The sequence below is a fragment of the Crocuta crocuta genome, unplaced genomic scaffold (genome assembly GCF_008692635.1).
Source record: "Crocuta crocuta isolate KB4526 unplaced genomic scaffold, BGI_CrCroc_1.0 scaffold234, whole genome shotgun sequence".
Lineage (NCBI taxonomy): Eukaryota > Metazoa > Chordata > Mammalia > Carnivora > Hyaenidae > Crocuta > Crocuta crocuta.
Window position 1 is genome coordinate 1517633 of NW_027529647.1, and position 22572 is coordinate 1540204.

The 22572-nt window shown below is 47.4% G+C and overlaps 1 protein-coding gene across 1 annotated transcript in view; it reads left to right on the plus strand.

The window, feature by feature from the left end:
• The window catches only part of TRAP1 (TNF receptor associated protein 1), a 48480-nt gene that overhangs the window by 3853 nt on the left and 22055 nt on the right, over positions 1-22572 (plus strand). The window contains exons 2-6 of the mRNA XM_077762760.1: positions 1220-1235; positions 15210-15279; positions 20230-20394; positions 21234-21316; positions 22303-22443. Coding sequence (XP_077618886.1) covers positions 1220-1235; positions 15210-15279; positions 20230-20394; positions 21234-21316; positions 22303-22443 — 475 coding nt within the window. The remainder of the gene's footprint in view (positions 1-1219; positions 1236-15209; positions 15280-20229; positions 20395-21233; positions 21317-22302; positions 22444-22572) is intronic.

The window sequence follows — 22572 nt, forward strand, 5'->3', positions numbered from 1 at the left end:
GCCGGCTTCCACGTTCGTGGGACACGTGGAGGTTCTGTGAGACTTACGCGCCACACGCGCGGCGAACGCTGAGCTCGCGGTGCGGCCGCGTTTCCCCCCTCAGGTAGCGGGAATGCGCCCCGGCCCGCGGGACGCACCTGCAAGCGCCCGGGTCAAGCAGAGGGGTCGGGCGCTCCTCGCTCCTGCAGCGGAGGGCGCGTGTGCGTGGAAACGGACTTCACTTGGGTGATTCACTTAAGCCTCCTCGTGGCGATTTTCCTCTCCGCCCCCAGGTGGTTTTACACGGGCGAGATGCAGAAACCACTTCGCGTGCTGCTTTCAACCCTCGGTGCCCGCTGTGCCTGGGAAAACACACGGCTGCGAACCGGACAGAACAGGCTCTGCCCTGGTGCAGTCCCCGGACCGGGGGCGGGGAAAAATAACCCCAATCTCTGCTTTCTCCCTCCCCGCTGGGAACGATTTAGCGTTCTTTCCAGGTTCTATGCACGTTGTTCACACACATGTGAGCAGATGTGTCTATTTTTATGTGAAAAGGCCTAAACCGTATTTACAGTTTGCTACTGAAAAAAAAAAACCCAAACATGTATTTACTTTGGAGACACAGAACATGAGCAGGGAAGGGGCAGAGAGAGAGAGAGGGACAGAGAATCTGAAATGGGCTCTGCGCTGACAGCAGAGAGCTTCAGATCATGACCTGAGCCACCCAGGCACCCCTGAATTGATTTTTAAGATTGTGTTGTGAGGTGGAGAGGGTAGCAGGTTCGTCATTTCCTGTGGCTTTATAACTTCGGAGGCACCGCAACCCCTGAGCGCTGTTACCTAATCTTGGGGATGCTCTTATTCTCACCGTTGGATTTGCCAGGACCCGTTTTGAGGCAGCCGCAGTAGGACTTGTCGGTGCCCAAGTTAATGTCTTCTGCCCTTTCCAATCTCCGTAAGCAGGACTCACTGCTGGAATTTTCTGTCTTAGACTTCTAAGGGGTGAGGCGTCCGCTTCAAGTGCCGGAAACATCAGAAGAGCAGGGTGCCCGTCTTTGTTGTAGTTGTTCAAGGAGGATTGTTTTCTTTCCCAAAATGAACCCCGTCTGGACCCCGTGCCACCGCAGCCTCACATTTCTTGCTTTTATTCTTTAGTTGCATTATCCTGCTTCATCCCTGTGCTCTTTGTTTGGGGGGCCTGTGCTGTTTAACTTCGACCCTCCCGCCTCTTCTGCTGCAGCTGGCTCAAGAATTCGGTAGGCAAATTTCAGGTGTTCCCACGCTCTCTTCAGGATGAGCGGAAGAGGTTTCACCCTCGTGCGGAACAGCTGTTTGTGCTGCTAACATAACGTAATGAGAATACGTTTGATCCTTAACCGCTTAAAGTCTCAGTGTCATGGCCACCTCTGAAAACCGCAGTGCTGGGGCCTTGGTCAGCACCAGCGAACCACGCACACAGAGGGTGTGTGGCTGACTGCCCAGGAGGCACCGGGTGGGCCTTGGGCATGAGGCGCTGGGTTAGGACCAGAGGGGTTGAGTGAATCTGCAGAAGATCAGACCAACCCAGATGTAAGAGGTCAGCAAAGGCCTTATTAGTTACTGGCCGAGTAGGTGGCCAGAAGTAAGGGGGACAAAATCTCCCCAGTGTTACCTGATACCAGGTAACAAAGGTGATTTCTGTAAGGAGAGTATTACTGAGGCAGTGCTGGTGGTTGTGGTCTCAAACCAAAATACTGGCTTGGGATCAATGAAGTGTATCCGGTTTACGCTCAAGTGAAATGTTTTAGGTTCAAAGCCACAGGATGTTTTTGAGTTTGCACTTGTGGTGCTTCAACGTAGCCATCTAAAATATTGTTGTTGTTGTTTTTTAAGTTTATTTAATTTTGAGAGACAGAGTGCTGCATGAGAGCAGGGGAGGGAGAGAGAGAATCCCAAGCAGGCTCCTTGCTGTCATTGCAGAGCCCGACGTGGGGCGCAAACGAATGTGAGATCATGACTTGAGCAAAAACTGATTTAGCCACCCAGGTGCCCCTGAACCCAAAACTTTAAACTTAGAAATGTTTTCACTGAAATGAGATGAGTAAATTTCAAACTTTTGTTGTCATAAGCTCCCTGTAAGAAATGCATTCATATCATGATCTGCTATATGCAAGGATACGTATATGATACAAATGTGTGCCTCCTTAGCTGGAAGAGTTTTGTAAATAAGCTTTATTTATTTATTTGTAAATACCTTTATTGTGCGATACATTCTTTTGCTTTCCATTTCTTTTCTTTTTTTTTTTTTTTTTTAAATTTCTGGTTTAACCCACATTTAGTGATTTCAAAACCAGCCACCAAAATTGGTGGGTCACCGGTCTTGACCTATGGTCGTGAAACTCTTTGCATTATGTGGCTGTGCCTCCTGAGAAAACAACCACGTGTTTCGAGGGCCTGCTTGGACTGTAGCATCATCACGGGGAAACCAAAGGCGAGTGGGTCCGGTGCAGTGCACATCTCCCATATGGTATGGCAGTATCAGTTCATTTAGCAGACGTCTCAGCTGCCTCCTGTCCGCCCGGTACTGCTCTGGTGCTGGCCAGGGAACAAAATAGACAAGAATCCTGGTCCTCGATGGTGATGGAGTGGAGACAAGTAAATGCTGTGTGGCATTAGGGGCTGAGCTCTCTGAAGAAATCAAAGCAGGAAGGAGAACCTGTTAGAAACAGGGCGGTCAGGGAAGGCCTCCTGCTAAACAAAGCCTGGAAGAAGGTGAAGGTGGCCTGGAAGGGTGGGTCAAGGCGAGCGAGCAGCCTGTGCCAGGGTCCTGAGGCAGGAGCGGGCTGGTATGTTGCAGGGACAGCATGGAGGTGGGGTCCAGTGCTGGGGCGCTCTCAAGAGCTGTCAGGTCAGAAGTGTGCCTCTTCCGCCTTAATGTGACTCGGGTTGAGATTTGGCCCATGGGGAAGACGAAGTTTGGAGTTCAGAGTTAAGGCTAATATTCTAAGAGTTTTCTGAGAAAAATCCTAAGTTTTTTTTGCTGAGAAGATAGGGCTGTTTTCCAGAACTAGTTGGTACAGTGAAAAAAATCTTCCACCCTCAGCACGCTGCGCGGTGGTGCCAGAAAAAGCCTGTGCGGCAGTGGGGGGGTGCACACCCACATCCCTCAGATAAGAAGCTCTCTGCCCTGGGCACAGCGCCTTCGGGCCTCCCAGGCTCGTGCTGTGATGCGTCTCAGGGTTTGTTTCCTGTCGCTGCTGAGAGCCCTGCTGTCCCCCCAGTACTGCCCCGTGTGGGGGCCCCTCACTCACTCGGCCCTTTACTGATGGGCATGTTCAGGTCATTCCCAAGTTTGGTTTACAGAACAGGCCTGGGGAGCACCTGCTGGCCGCTTCTCACACCTTCACCAGCGCGAGCCTAACCATATTTTAAAAGTTTGTCAGTCTGACATGAAAATGTCTTGTTTTAAAATGCATTTAAATGAGTGTGGTAAAGCATCTTTGTCTTTGATTCAAAGCCATTGATGTTTCTCTTTTTTGGGAATTGCTATTTTTCTCTTACACTCTTGGAGATTTTTTTTTTTAATGTTTTTTTATTTATTTCTGAGAGAGGGAGAGAGCGCAAGCGCGAGCATGAGCAGGGGAGGGTCAGAGAGAGAGGGAGATACAGAATCTGAAGCAGGCTCCAGGCTAGCTGTCAGCCCAGAGCCCGATGCGGGACTCGAACCCATGAACTGTGAGATCATGACCTCAGCCTAAGTCGGACACTTAACCGACTGAGCCACCCAGGCGCCCCCACTCTTGGAGTTTTTATTACAGACCTGTAAGTGACCTTCTATTAAGGAAGCTGGCCCTCTGCCATGTTTTCAGGTATTTTTTCATAATGTGTTTGCCTGTCAACTTTAATATTCTTTTTTGGTAGTATGATTCTTAATTGTTCACACATGTTTTGTTTTTTTTTTAATAACCTTTATACTCAACGTGGGGCTTGAACTCACTATCCTGAGGTCAAGAGTTGCACACTCTACTGACTGAGTCAGCCAGGCACCCCCATATATATGTATATATACATACATATATGTCTTTTTTTTTTTAATACAAGTTATTTGAGAGAGAGCCCACAAGTGGGGGAGCAGGAGGGAAGGGAGGCGGAGAGAGAATTCCAAGCAGGCTCTGCACTGTCAGTGTGGAGCCCAGTGTGGGGCTAGAATTCACTAATCATGAGATCATGACCTGAGCCAAAATCGAGAGTTGGATGCTTAACTGACTGAGCCACCCAGGTGCCCCTATATATGTATTTTTTAATCAAAATTTATTTTTTATTGACATGTAATGGACATACTAGTTTTGGGCATATAACGTATAGTGATTTGATATTTATAAATTGCAAAATGATCACCACAATAAGTTTAGTGAACATCTGTCACCTCACATAGTTAAATTTTTTTTCTTGTGATGAGAGCTTTTTTTTTTTTTTTTTTTTAAGGTAATCTGTCACCTGATGTGGGGCTCAAACTCAGGACCCTGAGATCAAGTATCATGCTCTTCCAACTGAGCCAGCCAGGGGCCCCTTGTGATGAGAACTTTTATGATTTCTCCTATTTTTTTAAAAGTTTTTTTTTGTTATTAAGACCAGATACAAGAGCAGTGACTGTAATGAAACAATATTAGATTTCTCTTGGAAAAAATGGCTTGATTCCTTCCTTCATGTTTATTTTAAGTTTAATTTTTTTAAATTTACATCCAAGTTAGTTAGCATATAGTGCAACAATGATTTCAAGAGTAGAGTCTTTAATGCCCCTTACCCATTTAGCCCATCCCCCCTCCCACAACCCCTCCAGTAACCAGCTCTTTGATTGTGCTCCATATTTATGAGTCTCTTATGTTTTTGTCCACCTCCCTGTATTTATATTATTTTTGCTTCCCTTCCCTTATGTTCATCTGTTTTGTATCTTAAAGTACTCATATGAGTGAAGTCATATAATATTTGTCTTTGAGTAATTTCGCTTAGCATGATACCCTCTTTTTCTATCCACGTAGTTGCAAATGGCAAGGTTTCATTCTTTTTGATTGCTGAGTAATACTCCATTGTTATATATACCACATCTTTATCCATTCATCCATTGATGGACATTTGGGCTCTTTCCATACTTTGGCTATTGTTGATAGTACTGCTATACACATTGAGGTGCACCTGCCCCTTCCCAACAGCACACCCGTACCCCTTGGAAAAATACCTAGTAGTCTAATTGCTGGGTCGTAGGGTAGATCTATTTTTAATGTCTTGAGGAACCTCCAGACTGTTTTCCAGAGTGGCTGCACCAGTTTGCTTTCCCACCAGCAGTGCAAGAGGGACCCTTTCTCCTCATCCTCGCCAGCATCTGTTGTTGCCTGACTTGTTGATTTTAGCCATTCTGACGGGAGTGAGGTGGTATCTCATTGTGGTTTTGATTTGTATTTCCCTGATGATGAGTGATGTTGAGCATCATTTCGGTCTGTTTGCCATCTGGATGTCTTCTTTGGAGAAGTGTCTGTTCATATCTTTAGCCCATTTCTTCACCTGATTGTTTTTTGGGTGTTGAGTTTGATAAGTTTTTTATAGATTTTGGATACCAACCCTTTATCAGATATGTCGTTTGCAACTATCTTCTCCCATTCCGTTGGTTGCCTGTTAGTTTTGCTGGTTGTTTTCCTTCGCTTTGCAGAAGTTTTTATTTTGATGAAGTTCCAATAGTTCACTTTTGCTTTTGTTTCCTTTGCCTCTGGAGACGTGTTGAGTAGGAAGTTGCTGTGGCCAAAGTCAAAGAGGTTCTTGCCTGCTTTCTCCTCGAGGATTTTGATGGCTTCTTGTCTTACATTTAGGTCTTTCATCTATTTTGAGTTTATATTTGTGTCTGGTGTAAGAAAGTGGTCCAGGTTCATTTTTGTGCATGTCGGTGTCCAGTTTTCCCAGCACCACTTGCTGAAAAGACTGTCTTTATTCCATTGGATATTCTTTCCTGCCTTGTCAAAGATAAGTTGGCCATACGTTTGTGGGTCCATTTCTGGGTTCTCTATTTTGTTCCATTGATCTGAGTGTCTGTTTTTGTGCTAGGACCATAATGTCTTGGTGATCACAGCTTTGTAACACAGCTTGAAGTCTGGGATTGTGATGCCTCCTGCTTTGGTTTTCTTTTTCAAGATTGCTTTGGCTGTTTGGGGTCTTTTCTGGTTCCATAAAAATTTTAGGATTGTTTGTTCCAGCTCTGTGAAGAATGTTGGTGTTATTTTGATAGGGATTCTGTTGAATATGTAGATTGCTTTGGGTAGTATTGACATTTTAACAATATTTGTTCTTCGTATCCAGAAACATGGAATATTTTTCCATTTTTTTGTGTGTGTCTTCAATTTCCTTCATCACCTTTCTTTCCTTTTTTTAAAAAATTTTTAATGTTTTTTTATTTATTTCCTGAGAGAGAGAGTGCAAGCAGGGGAGGCACAGAGGGAGGGAGAGACAGAATCTGACGATAGGCTCCAGGTCTGAGCTAGCTGTCAGCACAGAGCCCGATGCAGGGCTCGAACCCACAAACCGTGAGATCATGACCTGAGCCGAAGTTGGACGCTCAGCCAACTGAGCCACCCAGGCGCCCCTCTTCATCAGCTTTCTATAGTTTTCAGTGTTTAGAGTTTTCACTTCTTTGGTTATGTTTGTTCCTAGGTATTTTATGGTTATCCTATTTATTTTAATTTTTATGTGCTTCATAAATTTATGGTTCTTGGGTGATATGTCTTGTTTATGAAGAGTTTCTTCAGTCTCAAATCATTGGAGAAAAAGATGTCAAGATCACTATCAGTAGGGCAGGCAAAGGCATATCAAGACCACAGTGAGGGGGCACTTCACCCCCACTCAGGCGGCAGGAATAAAAACCACAGGTGATAACAGCAGTACCATCGGTTCAGGTGTTGAGAAATGGGAGCGCTCTCTCACTGCCGGTGGGAACGTGAGGTGGTGTGGCGCTTTGGAAAACCGTCCGCAGCCCTCAAATGGTTAAACACAGTTACCATTCCACCCAGCAGTTCCACTCCTAGGTGTTTACCTGGGGGAGCCTAAACCACACGCCCGCAGAGAAACTCGTACAGCAGTGTTCACAGCACAGCCAAAACGTGGACACACCCCCGTTGTCCATTAATTGACAACTGGCTAAACGTGTGGTCTGGCCACAAAACGGAATGTTTGTCAGCTTTAGAAAGAGGCCAGACACAGAAGACCATGTGTAGTATGATCCCATTTATGCAAATGTCCAAACCTGGCATATCTGTAGGGACACAGCATGATTGCCAGGAGCTGGGTGATAGGGGAATGGGACGTCGTTGCTAATGAGTATGTGGTTTCTTTCTGTGGTGATGACATGTTCTGGAACCAGAAGATGGTGATTGACATACAACTCTGTGCTAAAGCCCAGTGACTTGTATACTTTCGGTGAATTATATCCATATATCTGTTCTTAAAACTTCTGTCTTCTTCCAGTACTTTTAGCTCTTATTTTCACTTTTATAGTCCATCTGGAATTATTTATTTAATAAGTGAGAAAGGAAATTAATTTTAATACTGTAGCTTTAAATTAATGTGTTTTATGGGCTCCTGGGTGGCTCAGTCAGTTAAGCGTCTGACTCTTGGTCTCAGCTCAGGTCATNTTTTAACACATTTGATCATCTATCTTCATGGTTTTCAAAAATCTTGGCTATATGTGCACGTTTAGTTTTCCATATGAATTTAAAAGTTAGGTTGCATAATTTTTTTAAAAATGTGTTAAGTAAACCTTACACTCAACATGAGGCTCAAACTCCTGACCCTGAGATCAAGAGTCATGTGCTCCTCTGCCTGAGCCAGCCAGGCACCCAGAGAATTGATGTCTTTAAATATTTACTCTTTGTTTTCAGGGACGTTTCCCCAAGCTTTTTCTATCCCTTCGCAAATATGTTTTATGTCCCTAGTAAATTGTTTTAGTGTGTTTTCTGAGTAATTTTTATAAATAGATTATTTTGTGATTAGGTTACCAATGTACATAGCACAAAATTCTAAAGACACAAAGGTGTGTGCAGCGGAAAGAACACCTCTGTCACTGCTGCCCTCAGACACCAGTTCGCCTCCTGGTGGTAGCCCCCTTACCCAGTTTTTTGAGTGTCCTTAAAAGATATATTTGGCTTATGAGAGTAGTATCCATGTATGTGCACACACATGGATGTATTTAAACATGTGGGAGCATGCAGACCCCTGTTCTGGGCCAGGTTATTTTCTTAATAGATCTTAGAGCTAATTTCACATCAGGATACTTTACACAGAGACTTGCCTCATTTTTCTGTTTCAGAGTATTCCATTGTATGTGTATTTATTTACTGGTCTTTGGCTGACCCTCAGTCTGGTCATTGGCCCCTGGCGGGAGTGGGGGGGCTTCTATACTGGATCCTCACCCGGTGTGTCTGTACCGGCCTTTGCGTGACCCCAGCATTGACATTCAGTGGGAAGGGGCTGGCCCTTCTGTGATAGCCACTGTATGTTTTTAAGAATTTGTTGTCTTGAGGAATTAAATATGTGTTTGATTAAGAAGGTATATGTTGACAAGTCTTGCTCGCAGCGTGGTCCCCTTCTCCATTCCCTTCCCCTTGCCCTCCAAGGTCGTCTCCAGTAGGACTTGCTTGTATGTTCTGCCAAGGTTTGTACAACCACAGGAGGTACAGATAAACACGTGTCTTCTTTGAGGCCATAGGGTCTCCGTTTTAGTGGCTGAGTAGCTTTTGGAGTTCTTGCTGGAACAGCACAGTTCCCTCCTCCTCTCTGTTTCTGCAGCCGCGTAGCACGAGTCGCTCCGTGCTGGGAGGCGCCGCGGTCTCTGTACTGGTCCTCTGCACGTGGGCGCTCAGGTGCTCTCCTGACGTTTGCGCTGCGTTCAGTGTTCCATTGCGTGGCCTTTCAGCTCTGTCTACACGTACAGGTTTAGGTGTATCCACAGAGGAAAGTCCCCAGACGAGATTGCTAGACGCGAGCTCACGTGTATTTGTAATCCTGACCAGTGTGGCCGAACCTCTTTCCACGGGGTCAGGCTGTTTCCCGCTGCCCGGAGCGGTGCCCCCGCGGTGTCGCCAGAAGCACCGTGGCAGTTGCCCCGGAAAGTAACACAGTGCAGCTCTGTTGGCATCTCCCCTTTCGTGTGGGCTGGTTGGAACCGGAGCACAGCCGGCCTGGGGGCCTGGGGTCAGGGAGCGCTGGCGGAGTTGCGGAGCCTGCCAGGCTCTTCCTGACTCCCTTTCCTGCACTTGCCCTTGATTCATACGTGCAGGTGGCTTCACGGAGATGCAGCCCCCCAGCCATGCTGTGTCGCGTGGGTGACGCTACCGGGGTCAGGCTGGTCTCTGAGGGGCCGTGCGTACTTCTGCGTCTGCGCGCCCAGTGACGCAGAGAGGCTGAAGCTTCCCTGCTTTCATCTCTTCCCTCCCCTCACACATCCCATCTGAAAAGAAATGTGTATAATACGTTTGTGCAGTTTTATGAAAAAGCATAAAATGAATACCTATTGCCCACTGTAAAGAGGAGATTACAGGTCCTTTGAAGGCCTGTGTGCTCCTCCCTGATGCACCCTCTTCTCTCTTTCCTAGAGAGGTAACTACTGACCTGAATCTTCTGTTTTATTTTTTTTTTGAGAGAGAGAGAAAGCACAAGTTTGGAAGGGGCAGAGAAAGAATCCCAAGCAGGCTCCACACTGTCAGTGCTGAGCCCGATGTGGAGCTCAAACCTTGAAATCATGACCTGAGCCGAAATCAAGAGTCAGATGCCTAACTGACTGAATCTCCCTCCTTTTTTTTTTTTATATATATTTATTTATTTTTGTGAGAGAAAGAGATTTTTACTCTTTTGCTTTTCTTTATATGGATGTATATGTATCTAATTTTGTTTTTAGGTTTAGTAAATCATACTGTGTATATTCTGTTGGGACTTTCTTGTGTCACCTTTTTTTTGTTTTCTTTCCCTTCAGCTCTATCCATGCTAAGAGTGTAGTTCATTAGTTTGGGCTGCTAATTCCATTGTATTAATATACTGCCCAGGTGCTCCCCCACCCCATCTTCCAGATTGATTGACTCAGGTATTTTAATTAAAAAAAAATTTTTTTTAATGTTTTATTTATTTTTGAGAGAGAGTGAGAGAGACAGATGAGCAGGGGAGGGTCAGAGAAAGAGGAAGACACAGAATCCGAAGACAGGCTCCAGGCTCTGAGTTGTCAGCACAGAGCCCGACGTGGGACTCGAACCCACAAACCATGAGATCATGACCTGAGCCGAAGTCAGACGCTTAACCGACTGAGCCTCCCAGGCACGCCTATTGTTTGATTTTTAAATGTTTATGCATTTTTGAGATAGAGACACATACACAGAGTGTGAGCGGGGGAGGGGCAGAGAGAGAGGGAGACGCAGAATTCGAAGCATGCTCCAGGCTCTGAGCCGTCAGCACAGAGCCCAGTGCACAGTACAACCCATGAACCATGAGATCCTGACCTCAGTTGAAACCAAGAGTCACACGGTTAACTGACTGAGCCACCCAGGTGCACTTCACCATTTCACTTTCATCTTAGTGTCTGTTTTTGTTTTTTGTTTTTAAATGAACAGAAGTTACTAATTTTGTCAAGTATACCAGGTTAGGCTCCCGGCCTGTTTATATAAATAAAGTTTTCTTAGGACCCAGACATGCTTATACTTTAACACATTTGTGGCCACTTTCCTCCTGTAATGACAGAGCTGACCGAGAGACCACAGTGCTCAGAAAGCCTAAAATATTTACCATCTGCCTTGTCCAGAAAAAGTTTGTCAACCTCTGTTTACCCCAAGGTTATAAAGACCATCTAATTCCTTAAAAATTGTCTCCTGATGCATTTCTACCAAACAGGAGTGGGAGCCTTTATTTAAAGCTATACCGTTATTTCTTTGCTGGTAAACTTTCCCATGGGCTTCATTTTCAAGATTAGAAAATTAGAAAAGACTTGCAGACGAGCAATCAAGGGCTAATTCTAGCCATAAACAAATTGTGTTTGGTCTAAACATTTAAAAAAAAATTTTTTTAAAGTGTTTACTTTTGAGAGAGAGAGAGAGAGAGAGAGAGAGCTAGCAGGGGAGGGGCAGAGAGACAGGGAGACACAGAATCTGAAGCAGGCTCCAGGCCCTGAGCTGTCAGCACAGAGCCCGACGTGGGGCTCATACTCACAGAGTGTGAGATCATGACCTGAGCCGAAGTCTGACGCCTAACTGACTGAGCCACCCAGGCACCCCTGGTCCAAACTTTTTTTAGAAGTATAGTTGCAAACATTTAAAGTCAGATTTCATGTAAATATTTGAGTTGCTTCTTTCTTTTGAAAAATTAAAGGTTCTGGGAGTTTGGGCCTCCATTTCACAATGGCAACGATCTCAAATACAGAGATGGTACTGGATAAATTCCTTGGAAAAAAATGGAAATGTATCCAGGATGACAGAAAATGAAACAAAAATTCTAAATTGCATTATATCTAATAAGGCAAATTATTTCCACAGATGAAATCCTAGGCCCAGAATTTTTACTAGTGACATTTGTCAAACATGGGAAGAAGAAAGAACACCAACCTTAAACTTTCAGAAAACAGAAAAGGAGTGAAATATTTCATTATGATCCAGTGATATCCTTGTGATTTCTTCTTTGACCTATGGATCTTTTAGTATATGTTGTTTAATTTCCAGATACTTGGGGTTTCCTAGCTATTTTATTACTGATTCTGACTTAATTCTGTAGTGTGTGGAGAGCTTACTCTCTATTGATGTACTCCTTCTAAATTTATTAAGGCTTGTGGCCCACTTTACAGTTTTTCCTCGTGAATATACCATGTGCACTTGAAAAAAATTAATCTTTTCAAAAAGAACTTTATTTTGGTGGCTCTAGTCTTCATGAGTATCCAGTAAGTCAGAGTGTTTCGTACTATAGCTCAGGCCATCTGTATCTGAATTTATTATATTTTTTGGTCTCATTCTATCAGTTGTTGAGAGAAGGATCTTAAATCTCCAACTCTGTGGAATTGTTTGTCTTTTAAAAATTTATTTAATGATGATGTTGATGATGATGATGTTTTAGACACAGCTCACACAAGCGGGGGTGAGGGGCAGAAGGAGAGGGAATCCTAAGCGGGCTCCACACTCAGCATGGAGCTCGATGCGGGGCTCAGTCCCACGACCCTGGGATCATGACTTGAGTGGAAATCGAGAGTCGGACACTCGGCTGACTGAGGCCTGCAGGCACCCCAGCTCTTGTTTTAAAGTGTATTGTTAATCTGGTTGGACCCCAGCTGCATACACAGCAGTTAGCTTCTGTTATCCTTCACTGGGCTGTTTGTAGTTTGCCCCATACACACACGGTTCAGGGGGTCCAGCTAGAGATTTAGGAGAATTTATTCCCAGAATTGGGGGCTCCCTCTCTCTGACTCTCTCCTTTTTGGGACCCCCTCCCACCCCCATTCTTCACCTTTTATGGTTCCCCTAATACTGCCTCTGGTTCTTCAGTGCCATGTCCGTGTCAGCTGCCCTGGGCTGAACCTGCCCACCTCCCGAGCTGTTCTCTTGCAAGTGTCGGCTCTCCCTAGGGTCTGCCTGCTTTGGCAGACTTCTCCAGAGCCTTTAGGTAGCCCTTCTGTTCACTTCCTAAGTTCATGGCTGTTATCCACAGGCGGTTTGGCTGGAGGCGGTAACTCCGCTGTACTGCAAGTGGTGCTCTTTGCAGTAAAGACAAAAAGTTAAATTGTTCTTGTCCGTATCACAGGTGGTAAATGGAAGGGTGTCCATTTTGGATAAGTAATTCCAGAAATACAGTCTCCCTGTTGCTCACAGCTTAAAATACTAAGTGTGTCTGTATCTAAAGTGTAGTACGTAATTAACTTGCCATTTTGAAGCAAAACCATAATAAGCAAGCACAGTGGCTGATGTAGAGAAGAGATGAGTGATTAAAAAATAAAAAATGTGCCCAGTGTGTGTTGACTCCTTTGCCTTCCGGGCGGCCCCTACAGGCAGCTGTACTTGTAGCCCCGCTTCCCAGTCAGAAATGGCTCTGCCGGAGCACCGAGCACGGAGCACCTTGTGGCTGACCTGATATCCTTGTGCTTGAGCATAGTGACATGTGTGCTGATAAACAGTTTCACATTTGTAACAAGCTGCTTCTGCACCAGAGGCTGTGGTGTACCAGAAACGAAACGTGGATGTTCTTGCCTTCGTTGAGCTTGATACTAAGAAATGTCCTAATTTGGTGAAATGTTTTACATGAACAAACAGTTAATCATAGAAGTGCCACAAGCTGGCTTATAACAGCAGTTTTATTTTTTTTTATTTTATTTATTTATTTTCAGTGTTTGTCTATCTCTGTCTCAAAAGTAAATAGAGCTTGAGGCGGGAGGGACAGAGAGAGAGGGAGACAACAGAATCCAAAGCAGGCTCTAGGCTCTGGGTGGTCAGCACAGAGGCCGACGGGGGGCTCGAACCCATGAACCGTGAGATCATGACCTGAGCCGAAGTTGGATGCTTAACTGACTGAGCCACCCAGGTGCCCTAAAAAAGAAAACATTTATAAATAAGGTAGGTCCGTACTGCTCATAGTAAGGGGAATGAAAATGACAGCCACAACAGAAATCTCACCTGACCTGATGGGCAGAGATCCAAATGTTCCCCAGCACCATCCTGGCAGCCATGTGAGGTGACACTCCTGTGTCGATGCCGGAGTTTAAACTGACGATCTCTGGAGGGTGACCTGGCAGCATCCACCACAGTTTAAACTGGACATGACCTAGGACCTGGTGACTTCTAGATGTGCACCCAGATGTAGGCTTGTGTGTAAATGAAGTGACACATGTGCAAGAATGTTCCTTATGGTGCTGTTTCGTATATTGAAAACTATTTTTGGAATATTCTGTACTTGACAGAGCTCTTAAATGCCACCCGGGGTCCCCTCCTCTTGGTCTCTGCTAATGTTAACATTTTCTGTAGCCTGGCCGCAGTTACTGAACCCTGAAGTAGCGGTGACCCGGTGCTAGTAAGTAGCGTGCTGATCTTGGCTCGAACTGAGCCCGTTTACCACTGATGTCCTGTTCTGTCCAGGACTGCATGGTCATTATGCCACCTCAGTGCATTCCACTCTCTTTGCCCTTCGGGACCATGACACTTTGAAACTGCCCATGGCTTTGTAGGGTATCCCTAGAGGTGGGTTTGTGTGATGGTTTTATGATTAGGTTGAGATGCGTGTTTGGCAGGAACATATGGCGGGGGAGGCCATGCCCCCTCAACCCACCAGGGTTGTGGGTGTTGACCCATCTCGTTCCGGGTGACTTCGTTAGGAGATACTTGCCACTTTTTCGTGGCAACCACTGGGTTTTTTCCTTGAAATCAGTGCATATGTTGTGGGGGACATGAAAGATTTTGCAAATGTTCTCTTTCTTTTGGACATTTAAATGCCAGTTTACACCTGTGACAGCCTTCGACTGCTGTACTTGCCTGATGGAGATGGCCTCTTTGCACCATTCCTTACACATTTATTGTAATTCTGTGAAGAAGAGGTCTTTCCTCCCCCATTTACTTGTAAGTCATTTTGTAAACATTTTGTTTATTTTTTTAATTTTTTTTTTTTATGTTTTATTTATTTCTAGGAGAGAGAGAGAGAGACAGCGTGAGCAGGGGAGGGTCAGAGAGAGAGGGAGTCACAGACTGAAACAGGCTCCAGGCTCTGAGCTGGCAGTCAGCACAGAGCCCGACGCGGGGCTCGAACCCACGAACCGCGAGATCATGACCTAAGCGAAAGTCGGACGCTTAACCGACTAAGCCACCCAGGCGCCCCTTGTTTGTTTATTTTTGAGACAGAGACAAAGCATGAGTGGGGGAGGAGCAGAGAGAGAGGGAGAGAGACACACAGAATCTGAAACAGGCTCCAGGCTCTGAGCTGTCAGCACAGAACCCAGTGTGGGGCTTGAACTCACAAACCGCGAAGTCATGACCTGAGCTGAAGTTGGACGCTTAACCGACTGAGCCACCCAGGCGCCCTGTAAGTCATTTAAGTGTGGACTGACAGATGTTTATTTTATTTGCTGGCTTACATGCTGCCTCCTGCCTTTGGGAGCACCTTCCAGGTGGAGCCGGTGCTCTTGTGAAATACCCTCTTTGTGAGCCCTTCCTGGGGAACCGAGATCTAGTGCCAGGGAGGGTGACCGGCCACCACACCTGGCCCAGACCAAGGTGTTTGCTGAGAGCTGGGACTTTGGCGCGGCCAGTTCTGGGCAGCTGCCCTCCCTGGTGCCAGGTGCTGTCGCTGCCCGAGCGCCAGCCTCCAGGCTGTCAGCGGGTAGCTGGGAAGTATGTGTACATGGACTCACACGCATCTATGATATTTGTTTCTGCACCCATCTGTAAATAGAGGGAAAATCATGTGCTTACACAAATGCCAACCTGTGCCAGTAGCTGGCCCTCTCCCTGTTGGTAACTCCTTCCTCCTGACTCAAGATCCATGGGTACTTAGGGGTGCCTGGGTGGCTCAGTAGGTTAAGCCTCCGAATTCGGCTCAGGTCATGATCTCACAGTTCATAGGTTCGAGCCTCATGTCGGGCTCTGTGCTGACAGCTAGCTCAGAGCTTGGAGCCTGTTTCAGATTCTGTGTCTCTCTCTCTCTGTGACCCTCCCTTGCTCACGCTGTCTCTCTCTCTCAGAAATAAATTTAAAACACACACACACACACACACACACACAAAGGATCCACAGGTACTTGCTTGCCTGATCTTAGCATATGTCCAGCAGTTTGAGGATGACTCATGGCTTGCTACAGTGATTGTACGTGGTCCTTTTTGAGGCTGACTTGAGGAGACAGTACCAGTACCATTTTCTAAAGTGACTTAGGTTAGGGCGGTTATGCTGTTTATAATAGTTAACGCACGTTTGCTACTGGTTCTTTCTCAGTTAATGTTCCCCAAGTGCCCTGGTTGCTCTTAGTTATACTTTGTGGCCATGTGAAACAGCACGTGGTTCTAAGAGTCAGACATTCGACAGGGTATGGTCAGAAATGTCACATTCCCCTCTGCTCTGCTACCCTGTCCCCAACCCCCCACTCTTTCTGTGTTGTTCCCACATACCCATAATGGGTTGAGGTGTTGCCTCCCAAAAAGATATTGCACTCCTGACTTCTGTGACCTGTGAGTGGGACCTTATTTGGAAACCGAGTCCTCACAGATGATCAAATTAAGATGAGGCTGTTAGGGTGGGCCCTTGTGCAATATGACAGTGTCTTATTAAACAGTGGAATTTGGAGAGTCAGATGTGCCCAGAAGGAAGATGCCAGGTCCAAGCCAAGGGACACCTGAGGCCACAGAAGCGAGGAGAGGGGCCTGGGCCAGAGTCTTCGAGCAGCCTCAGAAGGAACCAGGCCTGCCAGCACTCTGATGTTGAACTCGCAGCCCCCCAGAACTGTGAGATGATCAGTTTCTCTTGTTTGAGCTGCCCTGTCTGTGGTGCTGTGTTCAGCAGCCCCAGGAAATGATCTCACAGTTTCTGGTTACTCCTGTCTGTGTTTCTTCTTCACAGAGGATTGGAGACACTCAGTCTTTCTCTGTCTTCTTCAGTCCATGGAAGGTAACATGCAGCAGATAAGTCTTTGGCACTTCAGGGCATTGGTTTTAACAGCAGGAGACTGGAAACAGTTTAAACATCTATCAGCTGAGTGCTGCTTACCCATTACAGTGGAGGAGTATTTGTTCATTAAAAAGAATAAGGAGCTCTAGGTGCTGAAATGGAATATGTTAGACGTGTTCTTAAGTTTTTATTTTAATTTCAGTTAACATACAGTGCTATATTAGTTTCAGGTGTACAATTTAGTGATTCAGCACTTCTGAACTTTGCCCGATGCTCATCGCCTGTTTAATCCTTCCCCTTGCCCTGGGGGGCAGGGTGTTCTTGATTAAAATACTTAATGCGTGGAAGACCCCGGAAGTTAAAAGGCCTGCTGGCATCAGGCAGCTCCCCTCCCTCCTCTGGAGCAGGTTTGGAACAGGCCGTCTGCGGGAGTCTCAGAATACTGAGAGCCCTTCGCCTCTGTAATGTTTGATTTCGTGTGCTTTCTGGTTTCCTTTGGGGGTAAGGATGGCTTTTATCTCAGGAGACCGTGAGGGAATGTAATCTGTTTTCTGAGAGAACCAGAGGCAGGTGGCAGGAAGAAGGCTCTGTTAGCAGAACAGGGTAGGAAAAGTGGGAGTGAATGGTCAGTTCATTAGGTTCATGCAAATGCTGTGGATCAAGAATACTTCAGATAGAATTAAGCAGTGTGGAAACACAGCATCTCCTCTAGAGGCTGTCTTGTGTCACCTGATGTTTGCAGGGTACGTGAGGAAAGGGCAGAGGTACCCCAGTGCTGCTGGTGACCTTGCAGGTTGGGGCATGACGGGCAGAAGGAGGTAGGGTTCCAGAAAGTTTGGGGGGTGTTTGCTTGCTGGAGGGCAGGGAATACCAGCCAGAAGCACTTAGAGTTGACGCAGTTGCATTCAGGAATGAGTCTTCAGAATTGGAAAAATAACCGTTGGGATTGGTGTTGGAGGATTAACGTATAGAAATTCAAGGGACAAATTGGAGGAAGTGGGACTGCAGACAGGGACACCCCCGCTCCAAGGCTTTTTGAACCGAGATGGCTGGTGCCGGGGGCCGGATGCGAGAGCGGAGGTCGCCCTCCCGGCATGAGGAGGGGAGCCCTGATGAGTGCACCTCCCTGCTGGAAGAAGACTGCTGAAGACCACGCCTCTGTCCCTTCCTGTGGCTAGGTGACAGGGCGGGGTGCTGGTCGGCCCGGGGAGGAGGAAGCGGAGAACTTCTGAAGGGCTGTTGGTGCCACTGAGGCTCTGGCTTTTCTTCTCACAGGGCACCCGCCTTGGGTCCAGACACTCAGACGTCAGCAGGGCTCCTGTGGGACTTGAACCCCCGTCCCAAGGCTGACCCTGCGCCTCTCCTCCCTCACGCATTTCTCCCCAAGTCCTGCCCTGCTTCAGAGCAGGGACCCAGCTTTTGTGGGGAACCTGTCCCTGGCGGGAGGCAGCAGGACACTTCACTGTGGTTGTGGGGTGGGGAGGTGCTGCCTGGGGTCACAGGGGCTTCATCACTCCTGGCTTCGTGTAGACTGTTCCCTGAACCTTCTAACCAAACAGCATTTCATTCTAGGAGTGCCCCAGCTTTCTGTTCGTTCTTTCCCCCTCCTCTCCCCTTCCCTTCCCCTTCCTTTTTTCCTTCTTTTTTTCTTTTTCCTTTCCTTTTTCCTTTTTCCTTTTTCCTTTTCCTTTTCCTTTTCCCTCCCCTCCCCTCCCCTCCTCTCCCCTCCCCTCCTGTGTGAACAAGCATCATTCAGGCCCAGAGAATTACATGTTCAGACTGTTGGGAAATTGAATATTTTCTGAATCAGGGTAGGTGTTTTCAAGGTATTCTGCATAGAGATAAAGGCTAAGGTCATGTTATTTGTAGATTGAGGAGTAAGTTTAAAGAAAAGACAAGTTTTTATACCTTGTAGTAACGTGGAAGTTGGTATGTTGGGTTTTGAAACCTCCAGGTTCTTTCTGGACATTCTAATTCATTCCTTTCTGACCGTGACCTCTGTGGGATGCAGCAGGCAGGTGCAGCTCATACAGGTCTAGACTTTGACATAGGGTATTTTGCATCGTCTGACCTGTATCCTTGAAAGCATCAGGCATTAAGCACCTACTAACTAACGCCAGTCTCCACCTTGGTGGCCTGGAGTCAGGTGAGCGATACTGTCCTGAGGGGCTGCTAGTAAGGCGGTTTCCTGCTAAGGAGCCTGGAGGTATCTTTGTGTCTGTGGCCTCCCAAGGTGGTGGGTGGCCGTCTACGCCAGGCTGCACACCACAGTGTCAGGTGGGGTGGGGGCTGGGGGGCGCTTGCTTTCCTCACAGTGGTTCCTCAGTTGGCTGTGCTGAGAGAGAAATTACAGAAAACTAACTTGAGACTGTGTTGAGTCCCCTTCCTGATTACCAGATAGGGGAGATCATCTGGTTTCTGATTTTTAAATGTACTAATTTAAAATTATTTGTTTATTTTTTAATGTTTATTAGTTATGTTTAAGAGAGAAACGGCGCAAGCCAGGGAGGAGCAGAGAGGGAGGGAGACAGAATTTTGAACCAGACTCCAGGTTGTCAGCACAGAGCCCGATGCAGGACTCAAACCCAGGAACCTTGAGATGATGACCTGAGCCAAAGTTGGAGGCTTAACCAACTGAGCCACCCAGGTGCCCCTAAAAAAATTTTTTTAATGTTTATTTATTTTAGAGAGAGAGAGAGAGAGACAGAACATGAGTTGGGGGAGGAGGGGCAGAGAGAGGGAGACACAGAATCTGAAGCAGGCTCCAGGCTGAGCTGTCAGCACAGAGCCTGACGTGGAGCTTGAACCTACAAACCGCGAGATCATGACCTGAGCCAAAGTCAGCCACTTAACCAACTGAGCCACCCAGGCACCACTAAATGCACTAACTTTAAAGGACAGTTTTGACATAAAGGGAAACAGTCAAGAAGTATTCTTTAAGAGACGCCTGGGTGGCTCAGTTGGTTAAGTGTCTGACTTCGGCTCAGGTCATGATCTCATGGTTCGTGAGTTCGAGCCCCGCGTCGGGCTCTGTGCTGACAGCTAGCTCAGAGCCTGGAGCCTGCTTCAGATTCTGTGTCTCCCTCTCTCTCTGACCCTCCCCTGCTCATGCTGTCTCTCTCTCTCAGGAAAAAAAAAAAGTATTCTTTAAACCATGGTGAGACTGTTTCAGAACATTAGTATAAAAATTTGGATCCCACTTAGGTGTATGTTTTTTCCTCCCCTTTTTCCTGGCTGTCACCGGGTGAGGAAGGCTGGCCTGTGTTACTTCCAGCTCCTGGAGGGGCTGTGAGAGCCGAGGCGTGTCTGTTTCTGGTGGGTTTGTGCAGGATCTCTGTGGGGCGGGGCCTCTGCCCTCCTCCAGCACCTCTGCCCCTGAGCTGGGACTCTGTCTTGGCATTTGATATGTGTGAGGATGTCTTCCCAAAACTGTTGGCTGAAATACCCATGCTGCTTAGCGTTCGGTCACCTGTGGTTTCTCCTGGCTGCTACTGGATCTTCTGGGCAGCAGCTTGGTTCAGAGCATTCCACACTGGCACCTCCGAGAGCTGCCAGACAGAAACCTGTGAGGGCGTACCCCGTTTGCGGTGTCCTTTTCATGCTTGTTTCTTCTGCATGTTTGTCTTTTCAGGAAAACCCAGTCTGTGTCCTTGGCGGACCCCAGCCCCGTCCAGGAGCCCCGGGGGAAGCCTGCCTTCGAGCTTCCACGCTGCACGGCTCTTCAGCTCCCAGGCTGCAGAGGAGCGGACGGAGGAGGCCCTGCACTCCATCATCAGCAGCACAGAGACCGTGCAGGGTACTGTGGCAGCCGGCTGGGGTCGCGGAGTCGTGGCCTCGTTGCTGGCCTGTGAGGGGACGTTTTTGAGGCAGAAGCAGTGATTGATACAGCCACCCACTTGCTTGGGACAGAAGGTCTTCGAGGGAGGGAGGCTTCCCCGAAACAAAGCGTCCTGTCCCGCCTTTGCAAGAACTGCCAGCCTGCCGTCCCCGCGCCGCGTCTTGCCCCCTCTGGTGGTCGCCCGGGAGCCCGCGGTGGGGCACCTTCCCCGGGTGGGGGTCTCGGACATGGGACGGAGACTCGGTGTCAGCCCTGCTGGTGCAGCACAGCCTCCGACGCTGTCCCGTCAGCTCCCAAGTCCAGAGGAGCAGGTCTCGGGAGCCCGTCCCGGAGCGGGGCTGTTTCTGGCTTTCGGATGAGGTGACAACAGTTTGATGTTTAGGTTAAGAAATGAGGTTTTGTTAGCTTTCTGAATGATTAATTTGGAAGCCACAGTTCTGAAGAAAAGAATGCAGGGTCTGGTGGTTAGAGGCAGTCTGATTGTCACTTCCAGGCACCTCGGGAAGTGCCGGCCTCAAGGGTCCCTCCACATGGCCACCCCGGGCAAGCGGCAGGAGGCAGGGAGGCTCCCTTTGCCCCTTTCTGTGGAGGGAGCAGACCCACTGGCTTGTTCTTGCTGGGACCTCCTGCTGGAGAGGCCCTGCGGCTTGATTTCTTCCTTTTTTGTTCACTCTTGAAAACCTTTTAAAGCTCATCACCTGTAACAGTTGTTTGCATGATATGTATGTAGCATATTCTTCCACGGGGGGAAAAAAAAAACCTAAGCTTTATTGGTTGTTTCTGTGATTCATTACTAGGTTCCACTTCCAAACATGAGTTTCAGGCTGAGACAAAGAAGCTTCTGGACATTGTTGCCCGTTCCTTGTATTCCGAGAAAGAGGTGTGGCACCTGTTAATCACTGCCGGTGCACCAAGGTTTTTATTTGGGGGGAAAACCAAACAGTTTTTATGCTCTTCTGGGGAAATGCTGTAGTCTTTTAGCTGTGAGAACACGTTAAATTTGGACAGGTCTGATCTTAGCTACCAACAAGATTTTAACTAAGATCTGTTCAGGTTTCATGGACGGATAGCCCCAGATGATTCTTCATGCTAGATTGACTCTGGGGGCTAATTAATTTTGCTGATAGTTTAAAAGCCCCCCCACCCCATACTGGCCTGGGGGTCCTGCTGCAATTCGTTTCTGTGGCAGTGTTCCGTGAGACCGTGGGAGGGGGACCCCGGCCCTGTGGTGGGGGGGCAGGAGATGAAATGGGTGAGCAGTGACAGGCGGTATGGGAGAGGCAGAGGAGAAACGGTCCACTGTTTACGTGTTTATTATTGCTAGAATGTAAAGAACTTTGAGCACACTGTTCCAAAGTTAAGAGGGACCTTTTAGCAAATTACATACTGTATTCACGTATCCCTGTGGCACCCAGAGGTGTGTCGCATCGGGAGGTGGAAGTGCTTTGAGGTAAAGGTGCTTTTCAGACATAGATAGTTGGGCCCTGGGACCCTTGTCTTCCCTGAACATAGTCGACCCTCCTTAAAAGGGGTCATGGGCGCTTCTTCAGGGGGTGGAAGAAACCCATGTCTGGGGATATTTTGACATCCCTGTTCAGGTGGTGAGCAAGAAGTGGTCACCTGGGGCTCTTCAAGTTTGAACTGACGAAACAGATTGATGCTTGCCTTTGGGCTTGATTTTTCAGGAAGAGGCAGCAGGGTCAGAGTTTCCTCCTGAGAGCTGTCAGGGCCTTTGATCACTTTGTGAACTGTGTCGTCGTCCCCACCCCGTACCAGTCTCTCAGAACCGTGGGGGGTCCTCACTTTGGCCTGTGCAGCTACGCACACAGCATCCTTGATGCTGTCGTCTTCCTTCCGTTCCCGCAGGTATTTATCCGGGAGCTGATCTCCAACGCAAGTGATGCCTTGGAAAAGCTGCGTCACAAGCTGGTGTCTGCAGGGCAAACGCTGCCAGAAATGGAGATTCACTTACAGACGGATGCTGAGAAAGGCACCATCACAATCCAGGTACCCTCCAAAGTGTCCTGACACGTGGTGTGTGAGCCCGACCTGCCTTTTTATTACATCTCTAGGCTCCAAGTGACGTGCTGTCTTCATCATTAACTCTTGTTTTCACTTACTGTAAGAAATAACACT